At 42.1% G+C, this 19571-nt stretch overlaps 1 protein-coding gene across 1 annotated transcript; it reads right to left on the reverse strand.

Moving 5' to 3' along the window:
* Positions 1-12974: 12974 nt before the first annotated feature.
* LOC118897090 (anaphase-promoting complex subunit 16-like) lies at positions 12975-14087 on the reverse strand. The gene has a single exon (XM_036855909.1). The coding sequence runs from the start codon at positions 14003-14005 to the stop codon at positions 13673-13675; it is 333 nt and encodes a 110-aa protein (XP_036711804.1). The 5' UTR covers positions 14006-14087; the 3' UTR covers positions 12975-13672.
* Between the last annotated feature and the right edge of the window lie 5484 nt (positions 14088-19571).

Genomic DNA, 19571 nt, shown 5'->3' on the forward strand with positions numbered 1-19571 from the left:
CTTTGCTGAGAGGGAGGACAGGGTTACTTAGCTAGGACTGCACCTAACTTTTGAAGTGAACACTAGATGGCAGCATTCAGGTGGGATTTTATGCATCAGACCAAATGGGCTACTTTCCCCCTACTCGCCCCCACCCAAATAAAAGAAAAAAATGAACAAGAAAACCCCACAAGCCCAGTGATCTTCCTGCTTGCCTTAGTTAGGGACAGTATTTGAGAATGCAGTTTGCCAGTAGCTAAACTATAAGAAGTACACTTGGGAGGGGTGAATAATAGTAAAAGGTTATTATAGTATTTACTTGTGCCAGGTGCTGTTCTAAGCACTTTTACTTATGGTAAAACAAAGAGTAAATAAATTAACAAAACTCTAGCCTACAAGCCCCTACCCCCCATTAAACTTCTTAGAAAAAGTAAACATGAAGTGATTTCCTCTTTCTCATAGTGGATGGGCAGGTAGGTTTTTTTCAATCTCTTCCTTCTTTATCACTTTCATTCATGCTTTCAACAAAATAAGTATTTCTCACAACATTGTAAATCAGCTGTACTTCAATTTAAAAAAAACTATAGCTTAAAAAAATAAAATTAATTCAAAGAAAATCTCAAAACAAGTATTTCTTAAGTATATACTATATTTAAGGTACTAAGTGTGTCAGTTTGTGGCAGAGATAGGAAGGTAAAATAATTCACATAAGATTAAGCCTCTAGCCTTTAAGGGCACTGCAAACTGAAGAGGAAAGAGCACTGATACTGTAGAACAAGGTGGAGTGTGCAGCAAAGGAGCTGTGAGTCATTTTATATTGGGATGAGCATAGAGTGAGAAAGAGAATTAATATTTATTGACAGCATACTACATTCCAGGACCCTGCTAGGCACTTTATATACCGTGTTTCAATTATGAACATTTATTTTCATTTATGTAAGTGGTTGTTAATATTTCCATTTCTGGCTGGGGACATTGAATCTTAAGCAGGGTAAGTAACCTGCCCCCAGGGCACCAGAGGAAGGGGTAAAACAAGGCATCTTGGATGAATAACAGTTGCTGCTTTTTGTTTCAATTTAAAAAGAGAATACAGGGACTTCCATGGTGGTGCAGTGGTTGAGAATCTGAGAGAAAGCCCTCGCACAGAAACGAAGACCCAACACAGCCATAAATAAATAAATAAAAATTAAAAAAAAAAAAAACTTAACTAGCAACTTTCACATTATGCATTTAAAAAAAAAAAAGAATACAGATGTATTTTTCAGGATATAAAGTAATAGATGTACATTACAGGATGATAGAGTTTTGACCAGCCAAGTGGAGGTAAAAGAAGCTCTAGGCACAGAATGGACAAAGACACAGAAGCCAGAGGATTTGGGGCTGGAATAGCAGATATTCAGTCTGATAAGAATGTGTGTAAACAGTGCTTATTTTATTTTATTTTATTATAAATTTATTTATTTATTTTCGGCTGTGTTGGGTCTTCGTTGCTGCATGTGGGCTTTCTCTAGTTGTTGCAGAACCTGGACTCAATAGTTATGGTGCACGGGCTTAGTTGCTCTGCGGCATGTGGGATCTTCCCAGACCAAGGCTCGAACCCAAACCCGTGTCCCCTGCACTGGCAGGTGGATTCTTAACCACTGCGCCACCAGGGAAGTCCCAACAGTGCCTCTTTTTTAATAAATTTATTTATTTATTTATTTATTTATTTGTTGCCTGCGTTGGATCTTCGTTGCTGCGCGCGGGCTTTCTCTAGTTACGGTGAGAAGAGGCTACTCTTCGTTGTGCTGTGTGGGCTTCTCATTGTGGTGGCTTCTCTTGTGGCGGAGCACGGGCTCTAGGCGCACAGGCTTCAATAGTTGTGGCTGGTGGACTCAGTAGCTGTGGCTTGCGGGCTCTAGAGGTCAGGCTCAGCAGCTGTGGCGCATGGGCTTAGTTGCTCCGCGGCATGTGGGATCCTCCGGGACCAGGGCTCGAACCCGTGTCCCCTGCATTGACAGGTGGATTCTTAACCACTGCACCACCAGGGAAGCCCCAACAGTGCCTCTTTTAAAGGGGAAAAGAATCGAGTTTAGAAATCTGCCCCGGGATGGAAGTTACCTGTGAAGTAGATCATTTAGGAGAGTCCTCCATTTGACCCAGCACCTCTGCTCTAGTTCAGCCCCTGTTGTATTTTCCCTGTTGCCTTGCACATTTTGATCTTATCCACAGGACTCAGATTGGTGAGGGACATCAAGTTCTGGTCCCCCACACCAGAATAGTTTTGATTTTTTCGCTTCAACACACACTTCTTCATTCCAAAGCCACCTTCATGCTAAGCACTGGCCTGTAAGATGAATGTGCAGATGCCACTTACATTGGGTCCCTGCCTCAGGTCCTCCCCTCCAAACCCCTGCTAAACTGGCAGATCCTAGAGCATAGTAGGGGACATGTGGGCCACTCCCTTTATATTTTCTTGCACATTCAGAGTGGTTAAAGCACAGACTTTAGTCAGACACACCCACCTTTGATGAAATATCAAAGGAGAAAAGTGAGAATCCCAGCATTAGAGCCCAGATTCTGAAGAAGGAAGTGCTCAGGTTGTCAGCAACACTGTACTGAGGGCTTTCTCAGTCTCTGTGTGCTTCAGGAAATATGGGAGCCCACCCTCAGGCTGCTGAAGCCCCTAAAGGCACATAGTCTCTGCCTCTGACTTGTCTGGAAGGTCTTCAGCCTTTGACTAATGCCTAACTCCTCCTGACCTTGGGCTTCCCTGACCCTTGAACAGTCTGCTTTCATGCTGGGTTGATTAACACAGAGGAGATAGAGGAGAGTGGGTGGTTAAAGGGAAGCCTGTATGCCCTGAATAAGGGAGTCATGAAGTAATTGGCAGTGAAAATGTTACAGGAGCAGGACCCTGCTGAGGAGTGAATGAAATCAGGCTGCACTGAAGTGGAAATGTTAATTAAAAAGGGAAGATATGATCTGTAGTGTGCAGGCTCCTGGTCATCCTTGTCCTCAGGTCAGAGGCTAACACTCATGGTGTTTCTGCAGAGGGAAGACCTTGGGGGAAGCGATCTTTGGAGACATGAGTTAGTACCTCTTAGGATCTGCTTATTGCTCCTCAGAGCTGAGGGAGAGAGAACACAGGCCAGGCCCAGTTCTCCCCCAACCCATCATCTGCCCTTGGGACCCATTTCGTATAACTGGAGTAGAATCCTAACCCTGGGGTGAGGACCGAGTCAGAGACCAGGGATCTCCAAGGATTCTCAGCGAGATGTTGAGGAGTCAGAATGCCACAATGGCATGGCCCACTCTGAAGCCATGTGAGGAGTTGTGGTATAGAAAGAAATATATTTGGTCTTTGTCCTCAGTTCCTGGCACAAAGCTCCTAAAGCCCTTGGAAGTTCCAGAGTGAAAGGAGTGTCTTTTAAAAGTTATTCATACCAGAGTTAATGCTGACTTAAGGTGGAGTCCCTAGATAGCCTCAGGATAGGGCTAGTCACCAGAACGACCAAGTGATTAGAGGGCTGAAGATGTCAACCCCACCCGCTGACCTCCAGGAAGGGAAGGCAGAGGGACACTATAGATGAAGCTGTATGAAAATTCTTGAGCTACAATGTTTGATGAGCTTCTGTGTTGGTGAATGCACTCATGTGCAGGGAGGATGATGCACCGCAGTTCCACAGGGACAGAAGCTCCTGTGCTCAGGACCCTTCTGGACCTCGCCCTATGTACCTTTTCATCTGGGTGTTCATCTGTATCTTTTATGATATCCTTTAAAATAAACTGGTAAACATAGGAAGTATTTCTCTTGAGTTCTGTGAGCCACTCTAGCAAATTAATTGAACTCGAGGAGGTGGTCATGGGAACCTTCAATTTACAGCTGGTCATTCAGAAGCACAGGTGACAACCTGGACTTGCAAATGGCATCTGAACTGGGGGCAGTCTTGTGGAACTGAGCCCTTAACCTGTGGGATATGACGCTATCTTCAGGTAGATAGTGTCAGACTTGAGTTAAATTGTAGGACATTCAGTTGGTGTCCCCTGAGAACTGGAGAGTTGCTTGATGGTATTGGAAAACACTCCAGGAGTCAATGCCCAAGGCTGAGCTGGTCACAGAGCTTTGGCAATGATTGACCTGGTTTTGGCCCCAAGTCCCTCTCACTTCATTCCCTGCTGCGGGCCTTGACCTACCCCAAACTCTATAGTAATCCACTAATCTGGTCTCTAAACTGGGGAAATACATAGGAGGTTAGTTTTCTGCTTAGCCTGGGGTGGGGATGGGTCCACCTGGACCTTATTTCCTGGTTCCAGTAACTGGGATTTTAGCTGGATTTTAGTAACAGGCACTCTATATCATTCAATGACCGTGTCACCCAAATTATCTTAAATTCTAAGTAGATTTTCTATTCCCCCAGTGTCTCTAGGGCCTCACCGATTCCTTACAGTATTGGAGTTTATCCTCAAATTTAAGCGACTGGACCTTTCTTTGGAGTTACTGCTTGCTAGAACTTCTGCCTACTAATAGCCTTAAAAAAAAAAAAAAAAAAAAGTTTCTTGAGGCCAAGCTCTGGCTGCTGGTGGTGAAAGATCCTCTTCTCACCCCACAGTGGCTATTGCTAAACAGCTGAACCTCTCAGATTCCAATCTCCTGAAGGCTCCACACTCGCATTCTTATGCTTCCCCCTGAACTGTGAACTGACCCATGACCCTTCCCATCTAACAGGCTCTCCAAGTCCCTCCTCGGGAAGTATCACCACCACCACCACCAGCCAATCCCAGTCTGACAAATTAATTAGGGGTTATCATCTCCACTCTACTCCTTTTTTTTTTTTTTTTTTTTGAGGACTCTATTTGTATGCGCTCCAACTTCTCCAGACGTATGGATGATCTGTTCATCTTCTGATACAGTGTCTCTATATCCATTGCATTTCCTTTCCAAAATGGGTAGAGGAGGTTCTATGTGCTATTTCTGAGGTCATTTTTGTAGAGAGAATAGGATTTGAGGGGGAAAAAAAAAACAAAAAAAACGACCTATGGTTTATTTGCCCTTTTCACAAGCTGCCTACCAAGTGAACTTTGGAATTGACTCTGTGATACCTGTTGGTGTAAAACTCTGACCAGAGAGTGCTGGATTACACCACTGAGGTCAGCACTGGCCAGGAAAACCCATGTAAATGTGTCATCCAGTGCCACAAGGGTCAAGGTCAGCCTACTTTTAAAACTTTCTCTGTTCACTGTTCCCTCAAGCCACCATGGGATTTTCCTCCCTTTTATCACCAGACATCTCAAGCAGATGATTGGAATCTGCTGCATCCCTTCCCACATCATTCTCAACTTTAGCCCTGCATAGACAGGCTCTAGACCTGGGGTAATTGCCTCTCAGAGGTCACAGGAGTTTTCTCTGTGCAAACTCCAGTGAATCTTTTCCTGTTTCTCTTTCCCCTGACCTCCCTGGGGCATCTGGGCACAGTGCCCCCACCTTGTCTGACATTTTCTCCTCTCTGGTCTCCAAGACTCTAGGCCAACCCATGTCTCCTCCCTCTTTCTCAACCCTTTTCCTTGCTTCCTGCAGGGTCTTTGCTTTCTCTCCTCAAATATGGATGACCCTCAAGGTTTGTTCTGATCAGTTTGGTCAAACCCCTCCCCAGAGAGCTTACTTGGACATGACATATATCACCCCCACCCGACCTCCCCCTGGAAGTAGGTGGTTCTCAGGCCCAGATCCCTAGACCTGACCTCTGATCTTACATTATTACTGACCTGCTGTGTCCTTTCCCTGAGTACCCCTTCACCCCAACATCAAACTCACCTTTCTGGAGGCAAAGTCAACATCCTACACCCTGAACTTGCTTTCCTCCTGGACGGCCCTATTTCCATTATGTCTGCCAACATCCCCTCATTTCCTAGACTCAAAACTTGGGACTGACCTTTTATTCTTTTTCTCTTGTCCCTTACCTATTCATAGGAAGCATCTTCATTATGTCTTAATAATATCAGGTACTATTTTTGTTTTAATGTTTTTTTTTTTGTTTTTTTTTTTGTTTGTTTTTTTTTTAAATTTTTTTATTTATTTATGGCTGTGTTGGGTTTTCGTTTCTGTGCGAGGGCTTTCTCTAGTTGTGGCAAGTGGGGGCCACTCTTCATCGCGGTGCGCGGGCCTCTCACTATCGCAGCCTCTCTTGTTGCGGAGCACAGGCTCCAGACGCGCAGGCTCAGTAATTATGGCTCACGGGCCCAGTTGCTCTGTGGCATGTGGGATCTTCCCAGACCAGGGCTTGAACCCGTGTCCCCTGCATTGGCAGGCAGATTCTCAACCACTGCACCACCAGGGAAGCCCTGTTTTAATGTTTTAAAATATTTTCAGGAGTGCATTTTTCCATCATAATTCCCCTACATTAATATTAGGCTTAATTATATATATTTAATTTATTATGGGGTCAATGTCTCCTTTTTAAATGATTGGATAATTAGTATTTAAATATAACCATAGGTACTTCTTTGACTGTAAGGGTGTCCCAACTCCCTTCTCCTGGCTTTTCTACAAACACAGAGGCTGGAAAAGCTGAGCCTTCCCAGTATACAGAAGTGGCCGGCGGTGAGACTGGGTCTGACTAATAAGATTCAAGGGGAAGTCTGCTGACTCATCTATTAGGTAAGGCTAATTGACGACTGAGTTTCTTAATCCAATTCCTATATTTTCTTTTTTTAAAAAAAATTGAGATATAATTGACATATAACATTATGTGAATTTTAGGTGTACAACGTAATGATTTGGTATATGTATATACTGTGAAATGATCACCACAATAAATTTAGTTAACATCCATCACCACGCATAATTACAAATTTTTTTTCTTACGATGAGAACTTTTAAGATCTACTTTCTTAGAAATTTTCAAATATACAACACAATATTGTTGACAGTCGTCACCATGCCTTACATTACATCCCCAAGACTTATTTGTCTTATAACTGGAAGTTTGTATCTTTTGACCACCTTTACCCATTTCTCCCACTCCCCTACCCCCACCTCTGGCAACCACCAATCTATTCCCTGTATCTATGAGTCCAGTTTTTTTAAGATTCTCCTTATCAGTGAGGTCATATGGTATTTGTCTTTCTCTGTTTGACTAATTTCACTTAGCATAATGCCCTCAGGGTCTATCCGTGTTGCTGCGAATGGAAGGATTTGCTTCTTTTTTTATGGCTGAATAATATTCTATTGTATATATACACCACATTTTCTTTCTCCATTCATCTGTTGATGGACACTTAGGTTGCTTCACCTATATTTTCTTTTCTTTTTTTAAAAATAAATTTATTTATTTTATTTATTTATTTTTGGCTGCATTGGGTCTTCATTGCTGCGTGCAGGCTTTCTCTAGTTGCCGCAAGCAGGGGCTACTCTTTGTTAGGGTGTGCAGGCTTGTCACTGCTGTGGCTTCTCTTGTTGCGGAGCACGGGCTCTAGGTGTGCAGGCTTCAGTAGTTGTGGCACGTGGGCTCAGTAGTTGTGGCTCATGGGCCCTAGAGCTCAGGCTTGGTAGTTGTGGCGCACGGGCTTAGTTGCTCTGTGGGATGTGGGATCTTCCTGGACCAGGGCTCAAACCCGTGTCCCCTGAATTGGCAGGCGGATTCTTAACCACTGTGCCACCAGGGAAGCCCTCACCTATATTTTCTTATTGAAGAAACAGAATAATTTCCCCCAGGGAGTTCTACACTTCAGCCATGTTCTCAGGGTGTTTTACATCCTCGTCTCTTCTCTAAGGCCATAGAGACGACCTCACCACCTGCACATTCCCATGGATTCTGTAGGGAGGAAGTGCTCAAGCAGAGTCCCACAGGCACAGAAAGCAGGTTGGTGGTTACCAAGGTCTGAGGGGAGGTGGGAAGGAGAAGTAACTGCTGGGTATGGATTCTCCTTTTGGAGTGATAAAAATGTTTTGGGTCTAGATGGTAGTGGGGTTTGTAAACATTGTGAATGTACTAAATGCACTGAATTGTTCACTTTAAAATGGTTAATTTTATGTTATGTGAACTTTATCTCAATTAAAAAAAAAAAAAGAGTCCCACTAGCAGAAACATCATCCTGCCCTACTTGTTCTTCCCAGGAAGAGGAGGGATGGGGAATGGTGTAGCAGCGGCGTGTAGGTACGTGAGTCACAAACTGAGGAGAATCAAGAATTCTCCACCCTCTTTGTTGCTTCTCTCCCATGGTTTACTTAGGGGTATTGACAGTGAAATGGACTGGCCTCACATCAGGCCCAAGAGAAAAGGAAAGAAGTTTGTTGTAACTTAGGAAAAGCATGTCATAGAAAGACTTCCATTATTATAAAGGCAGACATAAAATACAATGAATAAAGTTAGTTACTTGATGCAAACATAAAAGTTCATTGTTATATAGCTATTTTTTATTATTAAAAATAAAGTTCCCAAATAATGTTCTGGCTTGTGTAATAATGAGAAAGAGGGATTCAGCAATTCATCCAGAAAAATCACCGATGGACACTTGCAGGACCTCAGGTGAGAGCTGAGTGGATTGTCTGTTTAAAGGAATTCACACTGAGTTGTTAATGAGGCTTGGCAAGGCAGTAATTGCTTTTAAAGGAGAAACTCATTTACACAGATGTATCTCTAGTTGGTGTATAGTGGGAAGAGATATTTTTGGACAGGGGCCACTGGTGTTCCTCTGTTCTCTGCTGCCCCACCCCACCCTTAGTCAGCCAGGAAACAAAATTCAGGTACTTACCTTTCATCTAAATCCTTTGACAACTCTGCTTCTCTTGGAAAACAAAGCATCACCAGTGTGTGTGTGTGTGTGTGTGTGTCCCACAAAGCATCACCTGGGAGCCAGGCCTTCTTGGCTCTCTTACTGGGAATCTAGAATATATTGAATATATGTCTTAATCCTATCTTAAGTAAAAGAGCCTGTGGTTTCACAGCATAGCATTAAGCCTATTACCACAACGCCAGCATTTACAGTGCCAATATCTAGACCTTGTTTAGACGAGAAGAAATATGCCACTATTATTTCAGCTTATCTGTCACTTATGCCCTAATCTAATCCTAAATAATAAGGTCTCTGTATTGCAAAAGGCAGAGATTTTGGGGTAGTGAATCCTTAAAGTAATGCAACTAATCCCTGCCAGTTTCCTTTGAAACAAGATATTAGATGCTAAACCCGGGTGTCATTTAGTTCTGGTTGCAGAGCAAATCCTGAACATGATCCAAACACATGATATTTATAGATGTAAGCATCCTTAGGGCTTGAAGGATGTTTCCTGAATGCTGATCATGTGCCGAGCTCTGTGCCAGGCATGTTTAAGATGCTGCTCTGCATTTATTCTGCTTTATGATTTCTATGGATTTGAGAGAAAAAGTATAATGCAGTGGATGAGAGGAGGGAAAGAAACATTTTAAAGTATTTCCCCAGATGCTTCTCTCTAAGCCCCTCAAACCCAAGCAGTGTACTACTTTTCTGTTTCTACATGGATGCTCTCAGATTTATCTACCAGGTGACCATGATCTGGTCTCCTGTTCCTGTCTCTCCCTGCCCAGACTTACAAGGGCCCATTTTTGTGCGGATTACACGTCTTTCAAGAAGGTTTCCTTCTCCTAGTCACAAAGTGGCTGTGGACACAGGAGTGCTCAAAAGAGACAAATTTCTTTCTCCCCAGCCCTTTCCCATAGCCCAGTCATACAAAGCACTGCTGAATAAAATCACTTCTGCATTTCTTATAATATATTACTCGTATTATAGAAATTTGTTTCATCAACTGCTCTACCTGAAATACCTCATTCACTTCTCACAGTAACTGTGTGAGCTGGTACTATTTGCATCTCTGCTTTATAGTTGAAGAGTCTGGGTTTTAAATTCATCCAAGGTCACCAAACTAGTGAGCAGTGAAGGCACGATTTGAATTTGGGCGATAAGACTTCAAAGCTTATGTATTTGACTACTTAACTATATTGTCTCTCTAATGTAAGTGCTGAATTCCTGTTAATATAGACCCTTCAAGTCTAAGCATTACCATGGAATTTAGTTTGGAAGATACTAAAGGATCATGGAATACTGAGTTTTTTTGTAAGCAGCATTTTTAGTGAGAGACGTTTTTGGCACACAGTTTAAAGGGACCTTGCTTTCAGATATGGCTGGGTCCAGGTTCTCAAATGATGTGATTAGAATTGGATATTTCTTTTTATTTGTCCATTTCTGTGTGATTAAACCACTTTGGGGGAGGTTGTTATATACACTGAATCTAATCCTATCTGATGTGCAACCCCAATTCTCAGAGCTCTGGGCGGATTCACTTAGCTTAGCTTGATAAGCTAACATGATAATGGAAACTAATGAATGTGGCCAGGGGGATTTACTACTCTTCTTTGCAAGGCCTGTCTCCCATGCCCACACCTGTGGCCCTGGAGTGGAGTCAGCCCATCCAAATACATGGCCTGACAATGTGGGGGAAACGCTTTCCCAAAGAAAACCATTGTGTTCTCACCAGAAGCAGGGAGAGTGGGTCAGGAAGGAACTTCAGCTACTCACTGCAGTAATTAAAGGATCTTTTCTATTTACAGGACTTGACATGCTAGTTTAATGATGAAGCAGCCTCCTCCAATAGAGAGGATCTTGGAGTTAGTTAGGACCGGAAGACTTATATTCTAGCCCTGTTTCTACTGAAACAAACTATCTAACAGTCCATTCCTTGACCTCAGTAACTTCTATAAACCAAAGGACTTGAATAAATCATTTGTGTATATATCAACTTTTAAAGTTCTATACCATTTTAAATGACTTTACCTACTCTTTCCCCCGACCCTCACTATGCTCCAGGCATGTCAGTCTTTTAGCTGCTTATTTATGGCTGTTCTTTCCTGTTTTTAAACCTTTGCCCATGTTGTTCTCTCTGCCTGGAAAATGCCTTTCCTTTCCCTCTACTTGTCATCTGATTTGATATTCAGATACCACTTTAAATATCACTTCCTCAGCAAAGCCTTCCATGAATTCTCTATCTAAATTAGGTTGCCCTTGTTATATCTCTTAGAGCACCTGTTTTTTCTCTTTAGATTGATTACCAGAATTTGTATAATATAATATAATATAATATAATATAATATAATATAATATAATATAATATAATATAATATAATATAATATAATATAATATAATAATTATTTTGAGCGCATACTAGGAGCCAGGCACTAGGATAATTCTAAGCACTAGGGATACAACAGTGAAAAGGCAATTGTTCCTGACCTCATGGAACTTACGGTCTAGTAAGGGAGAAAGTTGGAAAACAAATAAACATATAAGATCACGGCAAGTAAACATATAAATGTGATGAACAGTAAAGCAAGAAGAATATAGCGTGACTTATTTTAGGCCCATTTCAGATTATGTGGCAAGGACAGGTCTCTTCAATGATGTGATATTTAAGCTGAATAAATTTAGGGGAAGAATATTCCAGGCAGAGAGAACAACAAGTGCAGAGCGAGAAAGCTGGAGCTGAAGGATCTGGGGGAGAGGTGTATCTACGGATAGGGAAATGGCTAAATGAATTATATATTAGAATCTCATGTAGCTATTAGTTATTAATATTACATATCTGTTTACTTTTGTTCATTATTTTAACATATACAAGGCCTTTTCCCGACCAGAGTATGCATCTCTGTATTCTTTTTTTGTGTGTGTAGCTGTATTTTTATGTTTTTTTAAATTTATCTGGAATTTAGTTTGATGTGAAGTGAAACTCTACCTTGAGCATTTTTCCAAATTCTTCTTCTTTTTTTATATATTAAGTTTTTATATATACTAGGATATACCTTGAGATTTTGGTCCATTCATCTGACTGTTGTGTCTTAGGTTAGTATTTCACTGCTTTTTTTTTTTTTCTACTTTATTATTACAAGTTTCAAAAAAAAAAAGAAAAAGAAAAAGAATTATATATATATGAATTATATATATCATTGCCTTGATTCAATAATCATTGCCATATTTTCTTTTTTTTTTTTTTTTTTTTACATTGAATGCAAATTTTATTGTATGTGTTTTTTTTTTTTTTTTTTTTTTTTTTAGAAATTCACGCTCTTTTATTTATTTATTTATGACTGTGTTGAGTCTTCGTTTCTGCGCGAGGGCTTTCTCCAGTTGCGGCAAGTGGGGACCACTCTTCATCGCGGCGCGCGGGCCTCTCACCATCGCAGCCTCTCCTGTTGCGGAGCACAGGCTCCAGACGCGCAGGCTCAGTAATTGTGGCTCACGGGCCCAGCCGCTCCGTGGCATGTGGGATCTTCCCAGACCAGGGCTCGAACCCGTGTCCCCTGCATTGGCAGGCAGATTCTCAACCACTGCGCCACCAGGGAAGCCCGCCATATTTTCTTTATATGACTATCTTTTAAATTTCTTTATCACTTCAAAATAAGTTGCAGACATCATAATCCCTCTTCCTAAATACTTCATACACACCTCCTAAGAACACTTCCTACACAACCATTATCACACCTAAGATAATTAACAAAAATTCCTTAATGCCATGTAATATCTAGTCTTGCTTTTTTATAGCTAGTGTTTTGAGCCAGTACTGAATCAGAAGTCTTGTGTATATCACATTGTTGTAATTTTTAAAGTTCTATCCTCATTATTCTTTATGGTAAAAAAAAAAAGTCCTAACAATTCTTCTTTTTTTTTTTCTGAGGCAAAATTTGCATACAATTTAATAAGTGATTCTCCTAACTGTGCAGTGTGGACCCTGTGGTCCCATGAGGAAAAACAAAAGACACCTCTTAGCTTTCCAGGTTTTTCCTTTTCATGGTAAAAAACCTACTCAGATATTAATGATAAATTCATATACTTCTAAAAAGACAAATACCCCTGAGAGAAAGCAAATCTACCATTTGCTTAGGAGAAATGGTTTTTAGATTCCCTTCTTATTAAAAGTAATTTGCCCTCTTTCCCCTATCCCAAATTCCTGAGGCTTTGAAAGGATAAAGAAACCAGTTTGGAGCTCTTTCAAAGGATTTATTTGCTACAGAATTGCCTGAGCCCACCAACAAGATGAACTCAGGATTTCTGTGTTTAAAAGGATTTTGCTCACTGCTTTATTTTTACCAGAACTTCAACATTCAAAAAGCAATTCTTTTTGCCAGAATTTGGCGTGCCTAGAGGAGGTTAGAAAAAGATAGAATCTATAGAATTAGATGTCTAAAAATAGAAAAAAAATCCCAAACATTAAAAAATTCCTAATTTGGACAGGTCCTGAGTTGAAATCACATTCATCTGCAAAAAGAACAGTTTTAGGTCAGAAATGCTGTATTTTATAACTCCAGGTCTTGACCTTGGACTTGACTGGTGAGCATTCTAGGAACTGCATGAATTGACAGGAGGGATGCCATTCCATTGGCCAATTCTGGCATGTGTCCTGGCTTGTGAAGTTTTATAAATCTCTCTTAAACCCAAACCTCCCGGTTCTGTGATGCCAGTTGCCTAAATCTGATTCTCAATACTTTTTAAACAAATAAAAAATTTCCCTGTAAGATCACACATTTAAGTATTTGTTGCTTGTGGATAGATACAGAGAAACCAAGTATGGATGTGAATTAACAATTCAGCGATGGAGCTGTGAATCTCTGGTTGGCTATGTAAGCTGTAGGAAAAGTTCCTCACTGGACCTGCACTTGCTGTACCCCAGAGGTGACCATCCAGGCAAGGTCAACCTGAAGAGGGTGTGAACCCCAGCAGCTGCTTGGATGGGTTTAAATCGCCACTATCTGCCTCCAGCTCTTCTACCAGACCAGCTAGTTTTTCCATCTGAGCAACTTGCTGATCATGTTTCACCTGTTTAAGCGTAGATGCCACTTGATAGCTGAAAACGGATTCACAGAGGAATCTCTCAGAGCCATCTTCTAACATCTCTCCAGCTGCTTTGGGGTAGGTGAAAAGGGCTTTCCGTGGTGGGGCAAGGTCTGAGCCACTGAAACCAGATCCAGTGACACAACTTCCACTGACCGCACCGACTGAGAAGGAGGATGAAGAGGCAGCCATTTCCTCTCTAGTAGAATTCTCACTTCACTCTGCAGCTTTGACAAGTTCCTCTACAGCCCCGCCCCCAAGGCCAACCGGACTGGCCGCGTTTACTGCTACGAGGGCGGCGGCCTGCTCCCTAACAATTCTTATTTATTATTGCCGATAAAATTTAGACCTATTGGTAAAGTGCCAAAAATTACTATTGGATTTTTATTAGACTTCAGTTAAACCTATACGTTATTTTGTGTAGAAGTGATCATTTTTACTACATTTAGGTTTTCCATACAGGATTGTCTTATGTCTCATTACTTCTTTTTCAATTTTAAAAATTTTTATTGGAGTATAGTTGTATGTCTCATTAATTATTGAAATATTATTCAGTGTCTTAGTAAAGTTTTTATAATTTAAATCTTGAATATTTAGTGTTAAGATTATCCCTAGTATTTTATCATTTGCTATTATGAATGCAGTTTTTTTCTCATTGTATTTTTTTTTTAATTAATTAATTAATTAATTTATGGCTGTGTTGGGTCTTCGTTTCTGTGCGAGGGCTTTCTCTAGTTGTGGCAAGCGGGGGCCACTGTTAATCGCGGTGCGCGGGCCTCTCACTATCACGGCCTCTCTTGTTGCGGAGCACAGGCTCCAGACGCGCAGGCTCAGTAATTGTGGCTCACGGGCCTAGTTGCTCCGCGGCATGTGGGATCTTCCCAGACCAGGGCTCGAACCCGTGTCCCCTGCATTGGCAGGCAGATTCTCAACCACTGTGCCACCAGGGAAGCCCTCTCATTGTATTTTCTAAGTGATCGCTGCTAATGTAAAGGAAAAGGTACTGAAACTCTTATTAGATGTCGCTTATTAGTTCAAATTACTTGCAGCTGATTATTTTGATTTTTATAAGTACTGTAGTAGTTTACAAGTAATGAAATTTGACTCCTCCTATCCAATACTTTACTTAATGAAGTTTCAAGCTTTAATACAAGGGCTGTGGTTTCCAAAATAATATTAAATAAACATGTTGATTGTGGGCATCCTTGCTTATTTCTAGATTTGTTTGATAATCATTTGTGGTGTTGACTCTTTTGACTGAACTTATATGTTTAATAGGAATGCTCCACATATATCATATTTACAAATCATCTAAAGCTGAGTTCAAGGCAGCAACTACACAAAAGAGGACTAACTTGAATCAACATTAGATGTTTTCTTCTAGGCATAAGAATGTGGCAGTCTTTACTGAGTTGGGATAGTGACAGATGAAAACTGTATGTTCCTGAGGCACTCATGTCACTTAACTCCATGGTAAAGTTCGGCTACTTTCCTTCTTCTAGATTTCTAAATAAGTAAGATCTCAACATAAAGTCTCTCAGTCAGGAGCTGTTTGACATCAGGCAGTTCAAATCAACCATGCAGACAGGAATTGGAACCTGTGCAGAAACTATCGGCCACAAGGAATTACTTCCCCAAATCATGGTTGTAACAAAGTTTAGGTATGCTGGCTTAACCTGGAAGAGTGTATCCGTCAGGGTTCAAGCAGGAAAACAAATCACTCTGGGCCTTTCAAGCAAAGAATCAAGTGTTTATATTGGGCTTCCCTGGTGGCGCAGTGGTTAAGAATCCGCCTGCCAATGCAGGGGACACGGGTTTCAGCCCTGGTCCGGGAAGATCGCACATGCTGCAGAGCAACTAAGCCCGTGCACCACAACTACTGAGCCTGCGCTCTAGAGCCCACGAGCCACAGCTACTGAGCCCAAGTACCACGACTATTGCAGCCCGCACACCTAGAGCCCATGCTCTGCAACAAGAGAAGCCACCGCAGTGAGACGCCTGCGCACCGCAACGAAGAGTAGTTCCTGCTCGCCACAACTAGAGAAAGCCTGCATGCAGCAAAAAAGACCCAACACAGCCAAAATAAATAAATAAATAAAATTAAATTAAATTAAAATTAAAAGAATCAAGTGTTTATAACACTGAAGAAGAAGGAGACTTCCCTGGTGGCACAGTGGTTAAGAATCCGCCTGCCAATGCAGGGGACACGGGTTCAATCCCTGGTCTGGGAAGATCCCACATGCTGCAGAGCAACTAAGCCCGTGCACCACAACTACTGAAGCCTGCGCACCCTACAGCCTGTGCGCCACAACTGCTGAGTCCACGCAGCTCAACTACTGAAGCCCCCATGCTCTAGGGCCCGTGTGCTGCGACTACTGAAGCCCGTGCACCTAGAGCCCGTGCTCTGCAAACAGAAGCCACCGCAGTGAGAAGACTGTGCGCCGCAATGAAGAGTAGCACCCGCTCGCCACAACTAGAGAAAGCCCACGCACAGCAACGAAGACCCAATGCAGCCAAAAATAAATAAAATTTTTAAAAAAAATGAATCGACTAATATTAAAAAAAAATAATGAATTGACTAAAGGTTAAAAAAAAAAAAGAAGAGGAAGTCAGGGGAACCTGCCACTGGCTTCCAGGTTGGCACTATTGCTCTGGTCCTACAAATCAGTAAGTTGTGGCTGCCACACAGGTCAGGAAATCACAGGAACTAGCCACCAGCCAACATCGCTGCTTTGTTGCAGAGAGGCGAGTGACTAACAGTGGAATGCCTGTGCTCATTACAGCAATCCCCATCTGCCTCATCCCACACACCTGCCCACTCCACCAGAGGAAGAAAGACATGGCTTCTACCTCTCTTCTGCCTTACAAATAGTGCATGAGTGTATCTTGTGCTGACTGTAAATGGCATCCAGGATCCTGTAGACAACAGGGTCTGAGAAATACAGTTCCAAGATTCCAGCATTTGTGATATAGAGAAGAGCTTAGAAGGGAGTGAGAATGCATCTTGGATTAAAAAAGAAAAGAAGAAAAAGCAGTCTATCTCTTCGGTTTCTCAGCAGCCACACAGTGCTTTCTATCTATAGTTAAGCAAACAACAACAACAGCAAAAATTCCTTCTAATTTTATGCAACTATCCCTTATACAAAGAAAAGCATGCCCACCTTTTCTCCAGAAGGGGACAACAAAAGTCTCATCAGCCACTATACTATTTCTGAATGATATTTCTTATTTAGTCATAATCCTCCTTTGATAATCTGTACATACTGGATTAATTTATAACATTAGCTGCCACCAAATTCTTTATATAAAATAATACGGAAAGGGGAAAGGTTGGTAAATAAAGTATATACATAACAAAACATGGAAAAGCATACATAGGAACTTCATCCTTGTTTCTGCAACTGGTCATCAGAGTATAACATATTTATAACCTCCTTCGTCCACTACCTATATCCTGTTCTCTATTTCTGTGACCTTAGCTGGTCACGGTTCTCTACCAGTAGTGAGATGACCCAAATCTCCATTTCTGAAGGGTCTGAGCTCTTACTGGCCCTGTTTCTGTTGGGTTGTTATAGTTTTTTATTACATTTTAGCCACCGGTCATGGAAGTACTAAGAGGTGCTTTAGAAAATACCCAGAAGTCTGGGACTTCCCTCGTGGCGCAGTGGTTAAGAATCCGTCTGCCAATGCATGGGACACGGGTTCGAGCCCTGGTCCGGGAAGATCTCACATGCCATGGAGCAACTAAGCCCATGCACCACAACTACTGAGCCTGCGCTCCAGAGCCGCAAGCTACAACTACTGAGCCCGCGAGCCACAGCTACTGAAGCCTGCACACCTAGAGCCTGTGCTCCGCAACAAGAGAAGCCACTGCAATGAGAAGCCTGTGCACCGCAACGAAGAGTAGCCCCCACTCACCACAACTAGAGAAAACCCGCGTGCAGCAACGAGGACCCAGCGCAGCCAAAAACAAACAAATAATAAATTAATTAATTAATTAAAAGAAGGAAAATACCCAGAATTCTCAATATATTCCTTATTCCCAATGTGAAGCAATCAACATGTTTTCCATTTATAATTAGCATCAATTGCCCCTTCTTTGCTTGTGGATTCAGTGGCATGAAGAGCCCCAAATGTCCAGGTGGCAGTCTTAACTTCTAGTTCAGTGGGATCATTGTTTTTATTTCTTGGAAAAACATTCCTTTCATTAGAACTAAGTTATCTAAACCAACAGAGCCAATAACTCTGGAATGAGGATAATCCCATATTGTTAATCCCGTATTGTTAAACCCATGTTTAACTCTGTGGCCATTTTCAACATGAGCTCATTGAGCAAGTGCTGGAGTGGTTGGGGAATGATCCTGGCTCACATACAGAATCTGTTGTCTTGTCCACTTGATTATTGGAGGCCTTGTCTACAGTTGGTGCACTGTGGTGAATGTTTACATGGAATACTAACATCTTCTCATTCTGTGCTATTCTGAGAGGTAGAACCACATGCATCTCTCCTTATCACTGATCCTCTGGTCTTATTGTGCAACAAAAACCATTATCCACAAACCATTAGCCCCTATCCCAGAGTCAGTGATATCTGTGTTTCTGGACATCTCTCTTTCCAAATGAACTGTTTCAAGTTCTGCCCATTTGGAGGATTTCTCTTCCCTGTGGTCCTTCAGGGCTGTCCTTAAGTGGGATTATATCATAGTTCTATAGTAATTTCTTTTGGCTTGTGTCAAATATCATGAAGATATCATGAAATATCATGCTTTAGCCCATCTTCCCCTGGATGATGGAATGGATACCATTCCACTTGATGAAGGAGTGCTGCTGGGCATTCCCAGCTTTAAATACTGGTGTGTCAGATAACACCAGTTCATGATGGGCATAATAGATCATACCATCAATGATCAAGCATGGCTTTGCTTCAAAGCCTATGGGTCTACTCTATGATTCTCCCATTAGTGCTTACCAGAGGCTCCATATAGCATCGTTACGTGCCACAGACAGACCACCACTGGATTTACTGGGTCATGAGTCCCAAGTGTTAGACCAGCTTGTTTTTCCTTTTTCTTTGGCTCCACTCAAAACCATCAACTTTATGGGTAAATTAGTTGGGGCAGTATAAGAAATGTGGCACATGCTGCCTCCAAAATCCAAAAAAGGCCCTCTTATCATTGCACCTCTTTCTTAGTGATAGGGAGTTTAACATGCACAAAATTCTTTCACTTTGAAGTGGATAGCCCAAGAGGACTAAGACCACTGGAGCCCTAGAAACTTAACTGAGGTAGTGGATTCCTGAATTTTCATGAGGTTTATCTCCCACTTTGTGGCATGTGTCTTCCAAGGCATCAAGCAAACTTGCTACATGCTGCTCACCAGGTCCTTCAAGCACTGTGTCCTGTGGAAGAGCAAGACAATCACAGTCCTAGTGGAGGGACTTCCCTGGTGATGCAGTGGTTAAGAATCCGCCTGCCAACGCAGGGGACATGGGTTTGAGCCCTGGTCCGGGAAGATCCCACATGCAACGGAGCAACTAAGCCCGTGAGCCACAACTACTGAGCCTGCGCTCTAGAGCCCTCGAGGCACAACTACGGAAGCCCACGCGCCTAGAGCCCTGCTCGGCAACAAGAGGAGCCACCGCAATGAGAAGCCTGTGCACCGCAATGAAGAGTAGCCCCCGCTCACCTCAACTAGAAAAAAGCCCGCGCACAGCAACGAAGACCCAATGCAGCCAAAAATAAATAAATAAAATAAATAA

This window comes from Balaenoptera musculus, chromosome 6, assembly GCF_009873245.2.
Source record: "Balaenoptera musculus isolate JJ_BM4_2016_0621 chromosome 6, mBalMus1.pri.v3, whole genome shotgun sequence".
In the NCBI taxonomy this organism is placed as follows: domain Eukaryota; kingdom Metazoa; phylum Chordata; class Mammalia; order Artiodactyla; family Balaenopteridae; genus Balaenoptera; species Balaenoptera musculus.

Bases quoted from the DNA above. Each gene is read 5' to 3' on its own strand.
- LOC118897090 (XM_036855909.1), bottom strand. From the start codon at position 14,005: ATGGCTGCCTCTTCATCCTCCTTCTCAGTCGGTGCGGTCAGTGGAAGT.